General features: G+C 37.7%; 1 protein-coding gene across 1 annotated transcript in view; it reads left to right on the forward strand.

The window, feature by feature from the left end:
• Positions 1-18,043, forward strand: part of EXOC6 (exocyst complex component 6) — a 193,626-nt gene that overhangs the window by 67,705 nt on the left and 107,878 nt on the right. The window contains 7 exon segments of the mRNA XM_030568678.1: positions 1,773-1,977; positions 5,996-6,151; positions 8,380-8,448; positions 13,754-13,837; positions 13,937-13,983; positions 14,386-14,506; positions 17,464-17,535. Coding sequence (XP_030424538.1) covers positions 1,773-1,977; positions 5,996-6,151; positions 8,380-8,448; positions 13,754-13,837; positions 13,937-13,983; positions 14,386-14,506; positions 17,464-17,535 — 754 coding nt within the window.

Raw genomic sequence — 18,043 nt, forward strand, 5'->3', positions numbered from 1 at the left:
TGGGGCAACTTGTTGGGTTGGAAACTTTTTGAACACGTTGGAAACTTTTTGAAAAGAGAGAGAGGTTCTAATAATAAACACTTAATGCTTTATATGTTCAGAATGTTGTACAAAATAAAATGAAAATGAACAAAGCCATCTATTTGTAATCTAAAAGGTGTACACTGCATGTTGCATCTGAGGGGTTTCTGTTGTTTCCTCAATTTAGTACCACTTTGTTATTGCAGCTTGTTGGCCTAGACTACAGCAAATTTAGACAAGTGCTTGTCCTTACTTAAAAGAAAAAACACAAAAAAGTTGTATTCCTGTGGATAAGGCTGCTCACTTGACATATAAGTTTGGGAGTTCAAATTATGGTGGTTGTACAACATTTTCAGAAGCAAATAATCATTTTTCTTTTAATTTGATATGACAAAACTTCTCAATTTATTTTTCTAAGCAAAAACAAAAAAGCTACATTAATAGCTGATGAAAAATAAGCGAGCCATATAAAGATGCAATATTTTAAAAAGGGAGACTGTTGAAATGGGTTAGCTGTCTGAATATCCTTTAAAAAAAATATAGTTAAGGCTCACTTGCTCTCCCCCAAATCCTTCAAGGTCATAAATCCACTTACATGAAGTGAGACGGGTAAAAATCTTAATTTTGTCTTTTAAAATTTGGCCTGGTAAAGGAGTACAGTTAGCATAAAATTTACATTACAGTAGTTTCTGAAAATTTTTGCCTACTATTGTTACAAATCATATATAAAGTCAGATCTTGCAAACATACACACTTTGTTCACACTAGTAGTTTCTTTTTAAGTCAGTGTGGGGGACTATTCACATAAATAAGGGTAGTTATGTACAGCAGTGTTTGCAGGGAGAGAAGCCTTACGATAACTGTAACTGAAAGATTAGAGAAAAGTATATTTATCAGTTTATTTTATACACTGTCACTTTGAGTATAATCTGTTTCACGGCATTTACCATAGGCAATCATTTTTTCTTATTGTTCATGTGGGGACTTAGCAGCAACTGAAATTAGTATTAAATCATGGCTTGCAGCAAAAAAGTGCATTGTTGAACAGAATATTCATAGAGGAAAAAGGTGGTGTATGTATATATTTATTTCTCTAAGGATGGTGAGGCGGATACTTTTAGGGGTAATCCTTTTGTGATTTATTTTAAATGTGTGGGGTAGGCACCCCAAGCACTGGATGGGTGCTCACTGTTGTATTTTAAAAAATCAAAGAAATTAATAAAAATATGGTTAGGAGCGATGACACAATAATTTAAGCTAAATAAACAGATCTAACTAGATTTTATTATAATATTAAGGTCCCAATTCTTCAAGTTTTTGTGAGTGGTACAAGGGGTTAGTTTGAAAAAAACAGTTTGTACAGGTGGAGCCTAATTTTGTACTTAAGAGTACTTTTAACTGTTTTGAAAATGACTGGATTTCAAATTGACAGGTCACTTTGGCTAACTTTTTGTAACTAAAAAATTAGAAAAACTTGTATTGTTAGAAGGCTTGTCTCTTTCATCTACATAAGTTGGTCCAATAAACGATATTAACTCACCCTTGATTTTCTTGATTTTCTAACTAAACTAACAGCTTTCTAACACTGACCTTTTTTTAAACATAATTATTTTGTAAGTATAAAATGCTTTAATCATATATTGTATATTGGTATTTATGATTCTGATGGCTTACAGAAGCAAAAATAATAAAGCACGCTTCCTTAAAATTTATAAGATGTCTTCATAACCTGTTTTTTAAACTCTTTACAGATATTATTCTGCTTTAAAAACAATGGAACAGTTAGAAAATACATACCTTCCTAGAGTTAGCCAGTATCGTTTTTGCCAAATAATGATAGAAAACCTTCCAAAACTGCGTGAAGAAATTAAAGAAATTTCCATGTCAGATCTCAAGGACTTTTTAGAGAGTATTCGAAAACATTCTGACAAAATAGGGGAAACAGCAATGAAACAGGTGAGTTACATAAAATAATTTCATTCTTGTGAAAAATTATTAAATTAAGTTAGACATAGTATCAGTGTATTAATGTCATTTATTATACAGATACTTAAAATATGCTTTTTTCTACTTGCACTTCTCTTTCTGATTTTTCTCTGTTTTTCTCTTTTTTTAAAAAACAAATTTGAGCAATAGTTTTGAGCAGCTCAAAATTCAGAGTATGCTGTGTTTTGGAAAAGTAATAATCAGCAGATTTATTCCTTTTTTTAAACACAAAAAAAAATAATTTCAGACTTTCTAATTACAACATGACATGTGAATTTTATAGATAGTGAGTGTCTCTTTCCCCATATGTTATTTTAGCAGAATAGGAGACTATTACAGTTTAAGACAGAAATGTATTTAAAAGTGACTGAGGCCCCAATCCTGTGAACCCCTTAAGCCTTGAAATCCTTAGAAAAATGAGATGCTTTTTTCAGTTAAATTAGCTAACTTGATTTAGTTAGCGTGACTTGAAACATCCCTTAACACCTATTGTATGTCTAGACTTCTAGACATATATTCATCTACACATGAAGCCATCAGCCCATAGTAAACTCCTAGTGCAAAATGTTACAATGCGTCTCCTCAGCAGCACAGATTACCATGATCACTCAAGCCTGTCCTCTGCTTCATGTAGTGGCTTCCCATAGAACACTGAGTCAAGTGTAAGGTCTTGGTTCTTATCTTCAAGGTTCTCAGTGGCCTGGGCCCAAAATATTTAAAAGATTGCATAAAGCTCAGAGATGAGAACTCTGGTCAACAACTGTGTAACTTGGGCTCAGTAAGGCTTTCTTCCACTGGTGAAGGCCACCTGTGTAGGAGAAAGCTTTCTTGCAGGTTCATCTAAAACTGTGGAATGAACTCCCACTGGAACTGTGGACCATCACAAACCTTGTGCTCCAAGTGCGAGGCATGCTTCTTTGACTTTGCCTTCTCTAACACAAACACATAGCAGCTTGTACACAAAAAACAACCCAACAGCAACAATAAAAAACCCTACCAAGACAAAAAACTTTACTGCACACATTTATTTTTTTCCCCTGAAGAAAGGATGAGAGAGAACTTGACTGATGTTAGTCATATCGTTTGATGCATTACTGGAAGGCACTCAGATATTATGGTTATGAGGATAGTATGTCTACACTGCATTGTAAATCTAGGTCTGTGGAGCATGTGCTTGTGGATTCTGTTTCCAAGCCTGCACTTGAGTGTCTGCGCTGCATCATAAATCTGGATTTACAGTTGCTGGATCTGGGCTTCATAACTGTGCTAACTTATCCATACTGCGCTACACAGACCTTCTGATTTGGGTCTGTGGCTTGAGCTATGGCCACAGTACCGAATACCAAGACTTGGACTCAAGTCTCAGAGGGACATGGGCTCAGACCTGCCCTCCCGGTGGGTCGAAGGACCCAGGTCCTGAATGATTGCCAATCAGAGTCAGACAGATTTATGGGTGGATGATAGGGGGTTTTGGGCTCAAACCTGGGTGGGCCCAGGTTTAAAATGCAATGTAGAACGGAATAATTTTTTTTAACCTGATGTTAATTGATTACCAGTTAACTTGAAAGAGTTATCATGTTTGTAAAGCTAATATGGACACTCCCCAAACATTTGTCCAGATTACCAGAATTTGTATTTTATGCTAGGCTGTGCCAGCAAATGTGTTAAAACTATAATTGCCATTTCTTCACTATGATTTAACACGTTTAAAATACACCTTCTTTCCTAGTGTAGACACAGTTTAGCATCTGTGTTAGCTCGTCGAACATAACCAGCAGATGCAGTTGTAAAGGTATTAAACTGTGACTACACTAGGGCTTTGTCTTCAGTTAGGGAAAAATAGGTATGTTCTTACCTTGAGTTAACCAACTCTAGGTAAAATCCGAGTGACTGCAAGATACTTTTTAGTTTTTCGCACAAGTTGGCAGATCAAGTTAAAGTCTAGGTTCCATAGTGCTTTTGAAACTTTTCATATATATTTTAAAACTCTTAATGTGTGTTGAGTTACATACGGTACATTATAGTTTTTTAAAGCCCCACAAGTTAGTCTTTCCATGTACTGAAAGAAAGCATATTTGTTGAGCTATTTTATTTTTATGAAATAAATTAAAACTTTTGTAAATCTTATTTGCAGTACAGATGTAATAAGTGAGAAGTTCCTAGTTGTGGTTCCAATGGGAAATTTTGTCACAAAAACTTTTGTGAAAACTTGTCCTGTTTTCCAGCAAAATTTAGACTAGATTTAGTTTCCAGTTTACTGATCCTCTGTTGAAAGCCAGTTTTAGTTTTGTATTTAAGATAGTGATGATCAAACAACAAGACGTTTGAAGTCCAGTTTAAACAAGCATCGAAAATTTCATATTCTTATTGGAAGCTTATCCGTACTATGTGAATCTTTGAGACTAGAACTCCCAGAGCCTAAAACTCACTTTTCACATACACATGATTCATTTTACTTACTAAACGCTCTGCCTGCATTGTCTTTTTGGGTGAAAAGGGAGATAGAAACCATCTCTGATGAGTATCCTGCCTCTTAAGAAGGAAACTTTGGGCCTGCTACTCACCTCCAGCTGTGGAGACCTCACAGGTTGCTGAGACCACTGGTTGGTTATCTTCCTTTTCAGAGGGAGGCCCAAGGTTATATTATCCTGACCTGTCCCCAACATTGGGTCTCCCTCAGGGTGTTGGCCAGGCCATTTTCCTTCCTTTTATTTCCCTCAAAATTCCACTCTTGGGTTCACTTATCAAGATGTGGCCGAACTTCCAACTGCTACACTATGGTGCTACAGGTCCTAGTAACCCCTCCATTAACTTCCATTTATCTGGTCACTTTGAAATGTAAAAGGGACTTGTGAGGTTGTAGCCCTGAGTGAGGTGCAATATTATAATTTCCTATAGTAGGTAAGATCCCTTCCTCCAGGCAATATTACTGTTTTTTGTGGGAATGAAGGGAGAATTGTTGCACATTGACATTTAAAGCAGTGAGATTAATGGAACCCAAGGATAGGGATTTCTGTGTCCTATTGCACCAGATCAGGGAGATCAGTTATCTGGTCTTGTATGACGATTAATAAGACATAAAGGTGTTTTTGAGATTGAGGAGGGAAGATGACAGCCCTAGCTCCTCTCTCAGGTACCACCAGTACTGGGAGAAGTGAGCAGATTGCTGGCATCTCCTGAAGGAGAATGACTGCTAGAGGCAGGGAGTGGACTGTCCAGCAACTCTTCCCAACCTAAAATAATCTGCCACTTCAGCAAAGAAGTAGCAGTGGTTTGGTGTGTGATGTGGTGATTGCAATAGGTAAGTTATTAACCAAACATTTATGATCCTTTAAGTTTAGTTTGGGCTGATTATTTTTTCAAGCTGATTTGCCCTTCTGTAATTTAAGCTTCCTAATTCTGTTTTTAGTGTACGGGGCATTCTCTTTTGGCTTACAAAATCAAAATTTCTGTGTAAACATAGCTGTGGTGTTATAGGTGAAATATGATTACAAGATTATACTGAGTTACATTTTCATTTTTCTTGTAATAGTAGAAAGAATAGACATATAAAATAAGTTCTAGGTTTCAACATATGACTCTTCTCAGTTAAACTAGGCCAAAATGTGTGTAGTTGGAGACAGCTAACTATATAATAATATTATAATATTTAAATGTTCATCTTTTATATGCAGTATCTGGTTAGTAACATAATCACATTATACTTTTATGATTATTTCTTTAAAATTACATTTTGAGAATAAAAAAATGGTGAGGTTAACCTTTGAACTCATGGTGATTGCAAGTTGATTAAGGACATAATTTTCAATGTTTGCATGACGTATGCCTTAGAGTTATACTGATATGTGCCCACTAAAATAAATATATGCCAAGTGCATAAAACACCACAGTCTGCCTTTACAGTCATAGCGTATATTCAGATCTGTGACCATTAATGAAATATGCAGTCCCTCTCTTTTGATATTAAATATATGTCTTGCTAAAACAGGCACAGCAACAGAAAACCTTTAATACAGTTCTTCAGAAACAGAATAATGTAAATTATGGGAAGAATATGTATGTAATTAATGGCAGAGTTCCAGAACCTAGGTATGAAATTACATCCAAGCGAACACTTGAGGAAGAGGATGAACATGAAGAAGAGGTAAGTTAGTATTAAGTCAATATTAATATCATTTATTTAAAGTGAAGTCTGTAGCATTAACTGAATATTTCTGTTGTACAAATGTAGGGCTTTGGTCCTGCAATAAGCACAGCAAGGATAAGGTTCTCCCCATTAAAATCCACAGGGCTCTGTGGAGGAACAAAGGTCCCCCTTGTGGAGAAGTTTGCTGGATCAAGGTCTTGAAAAGAAACAAATCAGGATGTTAATTATATTCATGCTACTTGTAGTAACAATTTAATGGACATTCATGTGAATATAACGTGTAATTCTATGGAAGTTTAATTGTAACTTATCACTTACTGTACCATATATAGTCACTGTATATGATATGTAACCTGTTAGAATTGTCTGACGTGTGAGAATATTCTGCCACTGCTGTAGCCATTATGCTTCTGTTTTTTTATTAACTTGTGTTAAAAGAACAGTTCTTTGAGTGCTGGCCCCTGTCTGTAGTCCATTATGGGTGTGCTTGCACACCATCATCTGAGACTGCAGTGTCCTTCAATCCTACCTCTCCAGGAAACTGGAGAGGCAGTTGTTCTATACTGCTCCCTCCATCTACTGCATGAGGAGAAGAACTGCACAGGAGTAGATTGAAAGACATTCTTAGCAAAAATGTTCTGGTCTCTGACTCATGATGCTCATGCTCAGCCCATGGTGGAATACAGATAGGGATCATGAATCTCAAAGAACTCAAGTTACAGAAAAGTGAGTAGGCTCTCCTTTCAGTTACTATGTGCTCCTTATGAGTTTGGTCTGCTAAATGAAGCATGAGGGATTACACCCTAAATATTATTTCCTGAAAATAGTGACTGAAGTGTCTGTTTTCTAATATGAAGAAAAGAAAGTTCTAATCCTGTAATGGAAAAGAGGGAAAACCTGAACATTTAATCTACCCTTTTGTGAGAAAACCAACACTTTGATGAGACCTGAAGTTAGTAGTAAAAGAATGCTACAAGCCATTCAGGCATATTTTTTTCTACCACTCGTCCATTAAAACAATGTTTTTAAGGCTATAACATCTACCAACAGAGATGACTCTGACTGACTTGAGTCTCTGTTTACTGTGGTCTTGTGTTTCAACCCATAGTTTTTGCCTAATGTGATGTCTGAATTACCTGTTCACCAGTCTACTAACCTCCCAGTCTGCTTTCCTAAACCTCAGGAATTATTGGAGGAAACCAAGATGCACAAATTGGATATTAAAAGGGCACTAAATAAATTAGTGATATAACAAGATCCTTTTATTGGTCTCCATAAGTATATTTTGGATGCATTCAGCTCCCCCTTGGACCTGTCTTGAATTTCTTTTCAGGATTGTCTAAATCAGTTTGGCTGCATAATCAAAATACTTATGAACTAGAAGGTCTGGCATACCCCAAGGTCTAAGAGCTCTCTTGTTCTTTGAAATGTATAGGACTCTAATTGGAATTCCATTCATGCATTTAGGCTACACTACTTCTAACTTAACTGCGAAGTATGATGCCTATTTTGGGAGAGCAGAACTATAGTTTTAAATACTCTGCCCACCATGCAGGATTTATGATTGCCAGTCATTCTCCAAAGAGTAAGGATCTAAAGAAGCAATTCTCAAAAGAAAAAGGAAAGTTACTCCCTCATAACAGAAATTCTCAAAGTATATTGGTTTTATAGCTCCATTTGCATTCCTCCACTTTTTCAAAGTCTACTGTGTGGAAATGAAGATATACCTATCTCTCTCCTAGAACTGGAAGGGACCTTGAAAGGTCATCGAGTCCAGCCCCCTGCCTTCACTAGCAGGACCAATTTTTGCCCCAGATCCCCAAGTGGCCCCCTCTAGGATTGAACTCACAACCCTGGGTTTAGCAGGCCAATGCTCAAACTACTGAGTCTCTTTTAACATAACCTTGCTCCACATGTTTGAATCCATGAGGAGGTGCTCATGTATCCCAGTGTTCACTGCTTTGAAGATAGGTCTTAGCTCAAGATGCTGAGGCCCATGGATCCCAAGAATGTTGAGCTGTAGTAGTGATATACTTCAAACTAGTCACTGGTGATTTAACCTTCCAATATGGCCAACTAACTTTAAAATGCGGCCAGTTCCTTACTTTTATCCTCACATTCATGTTAAGCAAAATAAGATGTTAAATTTGCTGATCAGTTTGTAAGACCAGTTCTGTTCCTAATGCACCAAGTTATGAGACTGATATTTTTTTCCCCTCCTGCAGGTTTTGACTGCTCATGATCTTGTAGATTTTTCTCCTGTTTACAGATGCTTGCATATCTATTCAGTTTTGGTATGTATTACTATGACTAAAAATAATCAAGAATGATTATATTTTAAAAAGTCTAAATATCCTTTTTCTTACCTTTTGCACTTTGTCAATTTTCAAGTGAGCAAACACATGTGAACACATTTCATCAGAGTCCAACTGTGCTGAACCAGATGAAATAGATCTGACACTGGTACTCACACAACGTTCTAGTATGGTTTATTTTTATAGTGCCTAACAGTGTAGCAGTTAGGTAATTACAGTACTTAAAAATTTTAAAATCACACAAGTTATGTATGTCTCAACAGATAGTGATGCTTAAAGTGCTAGTCCTTTAACTGTTCCCAATGTTCCTTAGTACCTAACTGTTTAAAAAATAGTAGAGTAAAACATAAAATAAAAATTTGTCCTAATACACTCAGAACTCAGGTTCTGGTGGACCACCAAGCAAATGCCAAAGACTCAGAGATGCTTGCTACCAAACTCATAAGCCTTTTACACTAGGAATCAACAGCAAAGGCCTGACAACACATTCCAGCTGTTGTGGGAAAGTAAAAATGATTGGCAGTACACAGGGTAACCAAGGCTAAAAAGAGTAATTGTTACCTTCCATGTTCACTATGTCTGAATAGCTTTTGTACTCAGCTTATATGTAACGTAATTTTTTAAAAGATTTTCTTTCAAACTGTTAATCCTGCAATCTCAGCCTGGGCTCTGACAGTCCAGATGGATTTGTTCCTTCTCACAAGTTGCTAGTAACAAAGATTCTGCAGGACTAATTAAACCCTCATTTATGTCTGTGAAATCTCATTGTTTTCAGGTTGTGTACCCCAAAGACACCTGCCTTTGCAGTTTTCCCTTTCTCTTTGCTATTAGTGGCTTTGCAGAAATGTAGTTGATTGGAACTTAATTGAAAAAAAGTCCAGTGATACAAAAGAAGGAATGGAATCCAACTCCTTCTGTTAGCTGTGTTGGCACTGCAGTGTTAACACAAATAAGTAACAGTAAAAGCTTGTTTTGTCACTGAAGTCAGCGAAGTTAAGTGACTACACCAAAGGAGGAAATCTGTAGTTAATTGCTATTTTTACATAGTCACTTTTCATAGGAGAATTAAACATTAAAGAGTATTACAGTAGAACCTCAGAGTTACAATTGCCTCAGGAAAGGCCAGGGGCGGCTCTAGGTATTTTGTCGCCCCAAGCACGGCAGGCAGGCTGCCTTCTGTGGCATGCCTGCGGGAGGTCCCTGGTCTCACGGATTCGGTGGCAGCCTGCGGGAGGTCCGCTGAAGCTGCAGGACCAGTGGACCCTCCACAAGCATGCTGCTGAAGGCAATTTGCCTGCTGCCCTCGCGGCGACTGGCAGAGCCCCCCCGTGGCTTGCCACCCCAGGCATGCTCTTGGCTTGTTGGTGCCTGGAGCCGCCCCTGGGAAAGGAGGTTGTTCGTGACTCTGAAACGTTCATAACTGTGAACAAAACGTTGTGGTTGTTCTTTCAAAAGTTTACAATTGAACATTGACTTCATACAGCTTTAAAACTTTACTATGCAGAAGAAAAATGCTGCTTTCCCTTTGTTTTTTCAGTAGTTTGCATTTAATACAGTACTGTACTGTATTTGCTTTTCTATTTTTATTTTTTGTCTCTGCTGCTGTCTGATTGTGTACTTCCGGTTCCAAATGAGGTGTGTGGTTGACAGGTCAGTTCATAACTCTGGTGTTCATAACTTTGAGGTTTTACTGTACCAGCACTTTTAATTGTGAGGAAGCCAATAGGGAAACAGTACAGAGATTAGAGACCTGCTCCATGCTCATAACAGCCCACCCCACTTAGGGTATGCCTATACTGCAGCTGCAGCACTAGCCATACTCCAGCTAGCTCACTAAAAATCTAAGTGAGGATGCTGCAGTGCAGGCTTCAGTTCTGGCTTCATCAGCCTACCTGACTCCCCAGGTGCACACTCAGTGACTTCCCCACCATGGCACCAGTGCTTCTATTTTAAATGAGCTAGCTGGAGTATAACTAGGGTGGGACATCTGCACAAGCTGCGAATCACACTGACTGCTGTAGTGTAGATGTACTCTTGGGATACAGGTAGTTGCCTTCTGATTCAGCTGACACTTCTGGGCAGTTGGTGAGGATTGCAATAAGCCTTGTGGAGAGAGGGGGACAGGAGAGAGGGGGACAGAGATCCAGGGGTGGTTGCTCAGTGGGTGGGGCAAAGCAGCCTGATTTATTGAATCTAGTCCACAGCTCTTCCCACCCCCCTCTTGCAGTGTGGGCACGATACCTTATCTCTTTTCATGGCTCAGCCAACTTCAGGCTCCGTAATCCTGAGGAAGATTCTTTTCATGTGAGAGTCAATGGCTAATACAGGGCTTTGTATTTCGAAATAAGAATGTTTAAAGCTTATAATTACAGGCATGAATCCCTAAATCTGATGTCTGCTGTGATGTGGCAGGTCCCGTGGGACACTGCACTTCATCCTATGGATCTGCCCGCACACTTTATTTTGATGGTGGCCCTGTCAGTTTTTATTATATCTGTGACCACCCTGTCTCAATGGCGAGATGTCAGGAATAGAGGAGACCAAAAGATGGGTTGAAAAATCTGAAGAGAAATTAAAAAGACTGAGACTGTTTAGTTTAGAGAGGAGTTGGCTACTTTTATTTACCCTGTCTCATAATACTAGAAGGGAGCAACCAATAAAATTGGAAGGCAGCAGATTAAAATTAATAAAGTATAATTTGAACTGAAATGATCATAAATAGGTGACAAATTACAACTGATTTTATAGTATGGCAACACCCATTTTTTCATGTTTTATGTGTATATATATGTTCCTACTGTATTTTCCACTGCATGCATCTGATGAAGTGGGTTTTAGCGCACGAAAGCTTATGCCCAAATAAATTGGTTAGTCTCTAAGGTGCCACAAGTACTCCTCGTTCTTTTTTCTTTGAAAACTAGTGGCCACTAGATATAACTGAAGCTTATAAGATTTACAAAAAAAGGTTAGCCATTTGTATTATCCAATAATATTGGATAAAACATTAGATTGGATGTGGATAAAAAATTGGAGAGCTGTTAAACCCTCTTGCTTCAGGGCATAAAGCTAGTTAACAACTCCTAGGTTTGGGACAAAACTTCCCACTTGAGGCAGGTTATTTCATAATGTTCATTATGAGTTTTTTCATAATTGTCCATTGTGAGGATCTTACGCCTTCCTCTGAAGTGTCTGGTCCTAGCTACTGTTAGAGACAAAATACCAGATTAGATAAATCACTGGTCTGACGTAGTAAGGCAGTTTGTGTTTAAATGTGAGGGAGAACGCCAGCATAATTTGGCAATTTAAACTTGTAGCTTGTAATTATGTATTAGTGAAGTTCAATCTCTGCTTTAGCCTTTTCCTGCCTTTTTTTGGTTCACATTTTTAGTAGGCTAGCCTAGATGCAGAGTGTGTTTAAGCACTGTAGAGTGGAGTATAACCAGGGCTCAGTGTGTTCTGTGGAATGCTGTATTTAAATTCTGTGGTAAGCTCCCACCCCTGCACCCCATCCCGGATTCTGTGCTATATGACACTCAATTTTGAGGCAAATAAAAATTATATAGCAGCACAAAATGGAAAAAAAAATCCAAAACAGGATTTCATATGTGAGCAAATTTCCAATAATTTATCATCCAACATAAACTGATTTGTTATTTTATGTATGTGAATTTAGGAACTTTTCAAAGATGAACAAGCTGCATCGATTATATTGGGCATTTTTTGTTTTGACTCTCCTTTGCTACTCCTGTGAATACATGGCATGCCACCAAGGCTATTGCTTTAGTCTTTTGATAAGGGTCAGAGGATCTATTAAAGTGGTTTCTCTTAAAAACTATAATCTTAGGTGCCGCCAAGTAATCTTGTCTATTGCATGGTATATGGTGGTGATTCAACACCCGTCAAGTATTTTACATATCAAATTTAATTTTGTGCATTTGGAAAGAGCAACTGTTCTTTTTCACAGTAGACTTCCAATAAACTCATGCACAAATATGATATTAGAAGTAGAATTCTACATTTCTGCCAATTACTTCATTATGCATTTAAGAATTACATCATACTATTTGTGTGGAAAGTAAAGATTTACATTAAGATAATAAATGTAAGTGATAATGTCCTGAATAAAATATTACAGTAATAAAAAGTGATCTAGTTAATATGTATCACACAACATGAAGAACTTGCTTTTTAAAAAGCAAAGTCTTCCACCTCTTTCCCCCCCCTTTTTTTTATTTCAGTCTTTGCTTCCTTCTGTGGTAAGTTATCTGCATTTTGGGGAAAGAAAACAATATTCTTTGTACACTTGAAAATATTAATTTAGAGCTTTTCTTGGATTATTTCTTACTGAAATAGTACTGATTTAAGAATATGCAGGATCTCGTACGTTTTGATTTGAAGCTTTTTGGATTCCCAAGTAATGGAATTCTAAATAGCTCTGACCTAGCAATAACCTCATGGAGTAAAAATGAAACTTAAAAATGCAAAGCTGCTTAATTCTGCTTGCATACAGATTATGTTGCATTCAATAGGTAGATGAGTCAGTGTTGTATTGGTTTCAAATGGACAGATGGTTTCCACTGAATGAATCGTCTTAATGAGAATACCAGGGTGTCGCTTGAGGTCTTAACAATACAATCAATAGGCATAGAGAATATTATCTATGTATTAAATTTTGAGGACTGTTGTATGACCAAAATCCAAATCTTTAGTCATTATATTTACTAAGTATCAAGAAAGGACAAGCAAATATAAAATTTTGTTTTACATTTTGCTCAAGGAATATTAATGCATTCAAGAGTCAGGGATATATTCTGAATTTCTGTAACATTTAGCATATAACTAAACTTTACATGTCACAAAAGTCAACATAAACTAAGTTTCCTGTATATCTTAAAAAAAGGAGTATTGTAGTTAAAGCAGCTGTATTTAAGTTACAGGCTAGGAGTTAAGGTTTTTTAAATTTTGATAATTAGTTTGATATTGTTACCTTAGTAACTTTAAAAGGTTTGTATTTAGTATCATAGCAGCATGACATAAGTAAAATATGGGCTCAAGGGCACAATTCTCCTCTCCGGTGTACATTGTGGATCTCTTTCATATGCTTTGCACTCATTTCAAGTATGCAGAACTTCCACTGATGTCAGTGGGAGCACCATATATGGAACAAATGCAGAATACATGGTTGTGAGTTACAGTGGAGAACTCTGCCTTTAATTTCAGAAGTACTTTTTCATCATATGAAGAACATTCCTCTTTTAACCTCATTTTGTTTGTCTTGGTTTAGGGTGATGGAGAGACATTTGAAAACTACTACAGAAAGCAAAGAAGGAAACAAGCAAGATTAGTTCTGCAGCCGCAGTCAAGCATGGTAACCAATACTATTTTTATTAAGTTGCACTGACTTGGAATTTTACTTAAATATTTAGTGGTATTTTTATTCCTCAACATTTTTGTTTTTTACTTAAAGCATGAAACAGTAGAAGGCTACAGAAGATACTTCAGTCAAATTGTAGGGTAAGTTTTCTAAATGGAAATCTGTTGCCCTTATTCTTATTCCCCCACAATCCTCTCCTCTGTGTAAGACCCATGCCATCTGTATCCAATTGCCACATGGATAATGGCTGCTGCTTCTCTGGAGTGGAGGATTCATCTGTCCTGCACACACATCCTTCCAGTGTAGTGACTGATATAGACTCTCCATTGAGCTGGGCTCCAGTTGGCAGCGGGTGCGCTTCCCACATCCTGTCCAGAACAGTACCAGGGGCCCGATGCAAAGTCCATTGAAGTCCCAGTTGTTCTGTGGACACGACCTTCCCATGGTTCTGTGCAAAAGGGTAGGATTTGCTCCATACTGTAATAAATATTTGAAAATAACTGTTGGTTATTTAACTTAATTCTTGTAAATTTTTGTTTTAGTTTCTTTGTAGTGGAAGATCACATTTTACATGTAACCCAAGGATTGGTAACTAGAGCATACACTGATGAACTCTGGAACATGGCACTGTCAAAGATCATTGCTGTTCTTAGAACCCATTCGGTAAGTGAGAAGACCTGGTGGTAATTCAGTGTAAATGCATTAAAGAGTGTGTGTGTGTTTAAAAGTAGGATAATGTCAAAGTGAAAAATTACACCTACATCACTGTGGGGTTTTTTGTGATTAAAAATTGCTCACATTTGGGAGAGAACCTGGCAAGCTTTTGTTTTTCCCAGCAGTATCAGGCTGTGAACCACAGCCATGGGCTATTTACATAATCCTCCACTGATTTACAACTCTCTGGGTCTTCCAAAAGTGCTCTTAGTCCAGCAGTTTAGAATATGCAGAGTTAATCTGCTGTTATTATTGCAATCTGTCCTCATTAGTTTCAGCTGACCTCTTCATTAGATCAGATTGAATAGTTCATCACTGAAAGCACCACCAGGAAATAATTCCTAATTATCATTCCAAATACCCTGTTTCCAAAATAAACTCTACCAACAAAACCCTTAGAGCTACCGCTTCAATGCCCCTAAAGTAGTATGTTTACATTGTAGTAGAGGCATTATTAAAATATTGAAAATGCTAAAGTGTTATTAACTTAATACTGTATTTAGCTGAATATTTCAGTATTTGTCAGATGTATCTCAGATAATGAAAGTTACCTCTTTATTATCCATCCACAAGAAAACTGCCCATCAGCATGCTGTTTCTGATCCCCTTTGAAAAACAAGGGAATGCAGTCATTGATTGTGGTTGACTGCATTTTATCCTGGTAAATTACTTCAAAACTTGCCAAAAGGGTCATAGATGGCATGTTCAGGAAGAAAAATAGAAGATTTGTAACATATACAAAGTGCTGTTATTTCGTATCTCGACTTGCCCTTTTCAGTGTTCACTAATCTCTATTAAGTCATGCAAAAATATGTGCCTAAATCATGGAATTTGGATTTTGTTACCATTTCCCTATTATTATAGGTTGCTTTAGGTTTGAAGAACATTTTATATTTTGTAAATATTTTAGGAAAGGCTGAAAACAATTTGGTTTTTCAAATTGCAACAACTGTATTTTCATTAGGAACATTTCTGGTGAATGCCAGTTAAGTTTTGTTTCCAATCCCCAGCCCATTTTAGAAGGCACTACTAGCAAGTTCAAATTGTTTAGAGATTTCTAAACCACATATTTTGTAAGGCAGGTGAATGTTTAATCTATTGATTGACAACCATTTATAAAAAAGTGACAGTTTAAAGCATTCAAATGTACTTAAATCTTGTTTCTTATAGAAATAGGGCCCTTCATTAAAGGTTTTGTGATATAATTGAAATTGATGTCATTACCAGGTCTCTCGCAACTTACGCGTATTTAACATGCGCGATTTCAGCTTTACGCTGAAAGGCCTGGAGTCCGGGAGGGGGCATGGCCTCAAGTAGAAGAGGCGGGGCCTCAAGATTTAAAGGTCTAGGGCACCAGCTGTGGCTGGAAGTCCCAGGGCCTTTAAATCACCCAGGGGTCTCCCAGCTGCAGAGGTGGCTGGTAGTGCCTGGGACGAAGTAAAGGGCCCGAGGCTCCAGACACCATGGAGCTTCGGACCCTTTAAATGCCAGTCCCAGCCCGGCTGCCAAACCTGTGGGTGGGATTTAAAGGGCTCTTCCGGGCTCCCCACCACGGCAGGAAGCCTGGTGGAGCCCTTTAAATCCCTCCCGCAGCTTTAGCAGCTGGGGGGGGGAGGAGCCCTTTAAATCCCGCCTGCAGCTTTGGCAGCTGGGTCGGGGCGGCGGCATTTAAAGGGCTCCAGTGGGCTCCCCACCGCAGTGGGAAACCTGGCGGCGCCCTTTAAATCCTGCCTGCAGCTCCGGTGTCCAGGCGGGGGGGAACCCTTTAAATCCCGTCCGTAGCTCCGGCGACGGGACTGGGGGGGCATTTAAAGGGCTCCACCGGCCCTTTAAATGTCCTCCCTGGCCCTGCGCCGGAGCTGAGGACGGGATTTAAAGGGCTTAGGGTTTTGACTGTATGCGGTTTTCCCTTTACACAATAACCGTGGAACTGAACCCCCGCCTAAGATGCGACAGACCTGTATTTATTCTCAGGCTTCATAACTCCCATCACAATCAATTGTATCATGCTAGTCTGTATTGAGGTGAAGTGGGTGACTAATGGTCTTCTTCTTTGAAGAGTACTTGCAAGAAGCAAAACCATTAGCTTATTATATAATTACTTGGAGAGTAAAGACACACAAAATACTGTAAGGCAGACATGTAGGCTGCATTTCAATCTTGTATTCTCATCGTGCATTACACTGCATGGCCATAAATATTGTTTGTGTTTTTTTTTAATTAAAATAAGATGACGATGAAGACCAAAATATTCAGAATTGGAAACATAAAGATAGAAACATAATTGCAGGATAAATGTAGCCTAATTTTTCAGCTGATCTTGTCTGAGCTCTTCCTGTTAGGACAAACTTTGTAATAGTTTTGTGATATGAACAAATACTGTATATATTTGGACTAAATTAAGAAAAGGTAGGTGAGGTAAATCTTTTATTGGACCAGCTTCTGTTAGTGCAAGAGACAAGCTTTCAAGGTTTTCCAGAAGCTGAGAATGAGCGACAGGGGATGGATCACTTGATGATTATCTGTTCTGTTCATTCCCTGGCTTTGGCCACTGTCAGAAGATAGGATACTGGGCTAGATGGACCTTTGGTCTGACTCCCAGTATGGCTGTTCTTATGAAGAGCTCTGTGTAAGCTTGGAAGCTTGTCTCTCTCATTAGCAGAAGTTGGTGCAATAAAGATATTACCTCACCCACCTTGTTTCTCTAATATTCTGGGGCCAGCAAGGCTACAAGAACACTGCATACATAAATTAAAATATGTAAGTCAAAATTGCTTTTATCAACACAAGAACTTCACTAGTGGTATAAAGCTAGTGAGTTTAACCTACTGTACCACTGTAAGTTGAAAATGTATTTAGTTTTTGATTTAAATAACTTTTACCGAATCAATATTTTTTATTTCCAGTCATATTGCACTGATCCTGATCTTGTTTTGGAGCTGAAGAATCTCATTGTTGTGTTTGCTGATACTTTGCAGGTTGGTGTTATTTTGATAATTGAATTAAAATACCTGGAGCCAAATTCTGCCTTTGGATATGCATGTGCAACTGCCATTGATTTTGGTGGAATTGCATGCATGTACCAAGAACAGAATTAGGTAAGATGTTTTAAATAATGAAAATATCTTACCTAGCTTTCTTCTGCTGATTCCCCCTTAACACAACCTTCTTAATTTGTGCCCATCACACACCTCCTAGGTGTCCAGTTGTGCACTGAAAAAAATCTTTGTCAATTTTTGTATTTTGTTCAAAAGGGTATTACATAGCATTAAAATAAATGTAAATATTATATTTTTGTAAACATTTCATTTCTAATTTATAGCAGGTAGTATTTCAGTTCAGTCATTGAATTTGCTGCTTGGAAAACCAGTTATGTTTTATTGCTCGTCTGCTCTTGAATCATTGATAAAACAGATAAAACACATTGTTTGATTAAATATCAAGTTAAAAATATTTAGAAGTAATTTGTTACATTTTGCCATGAAA

The sequence above is a fragment of the Gopherus evgoodei genome, chromosome 7 (assembly GCF_007399415.2).
Source record: "Gopherus evgoodei ecotype Sinaloan lineage chromosome 7, rGopEvg1_v1.p, whole genome shotgun sequence".
Lineage (NCBI taxonomy): Eukaryota > Metazoa > Chordata > Testudines > Testudinidae > Gopherus > Gopherus evgoodei.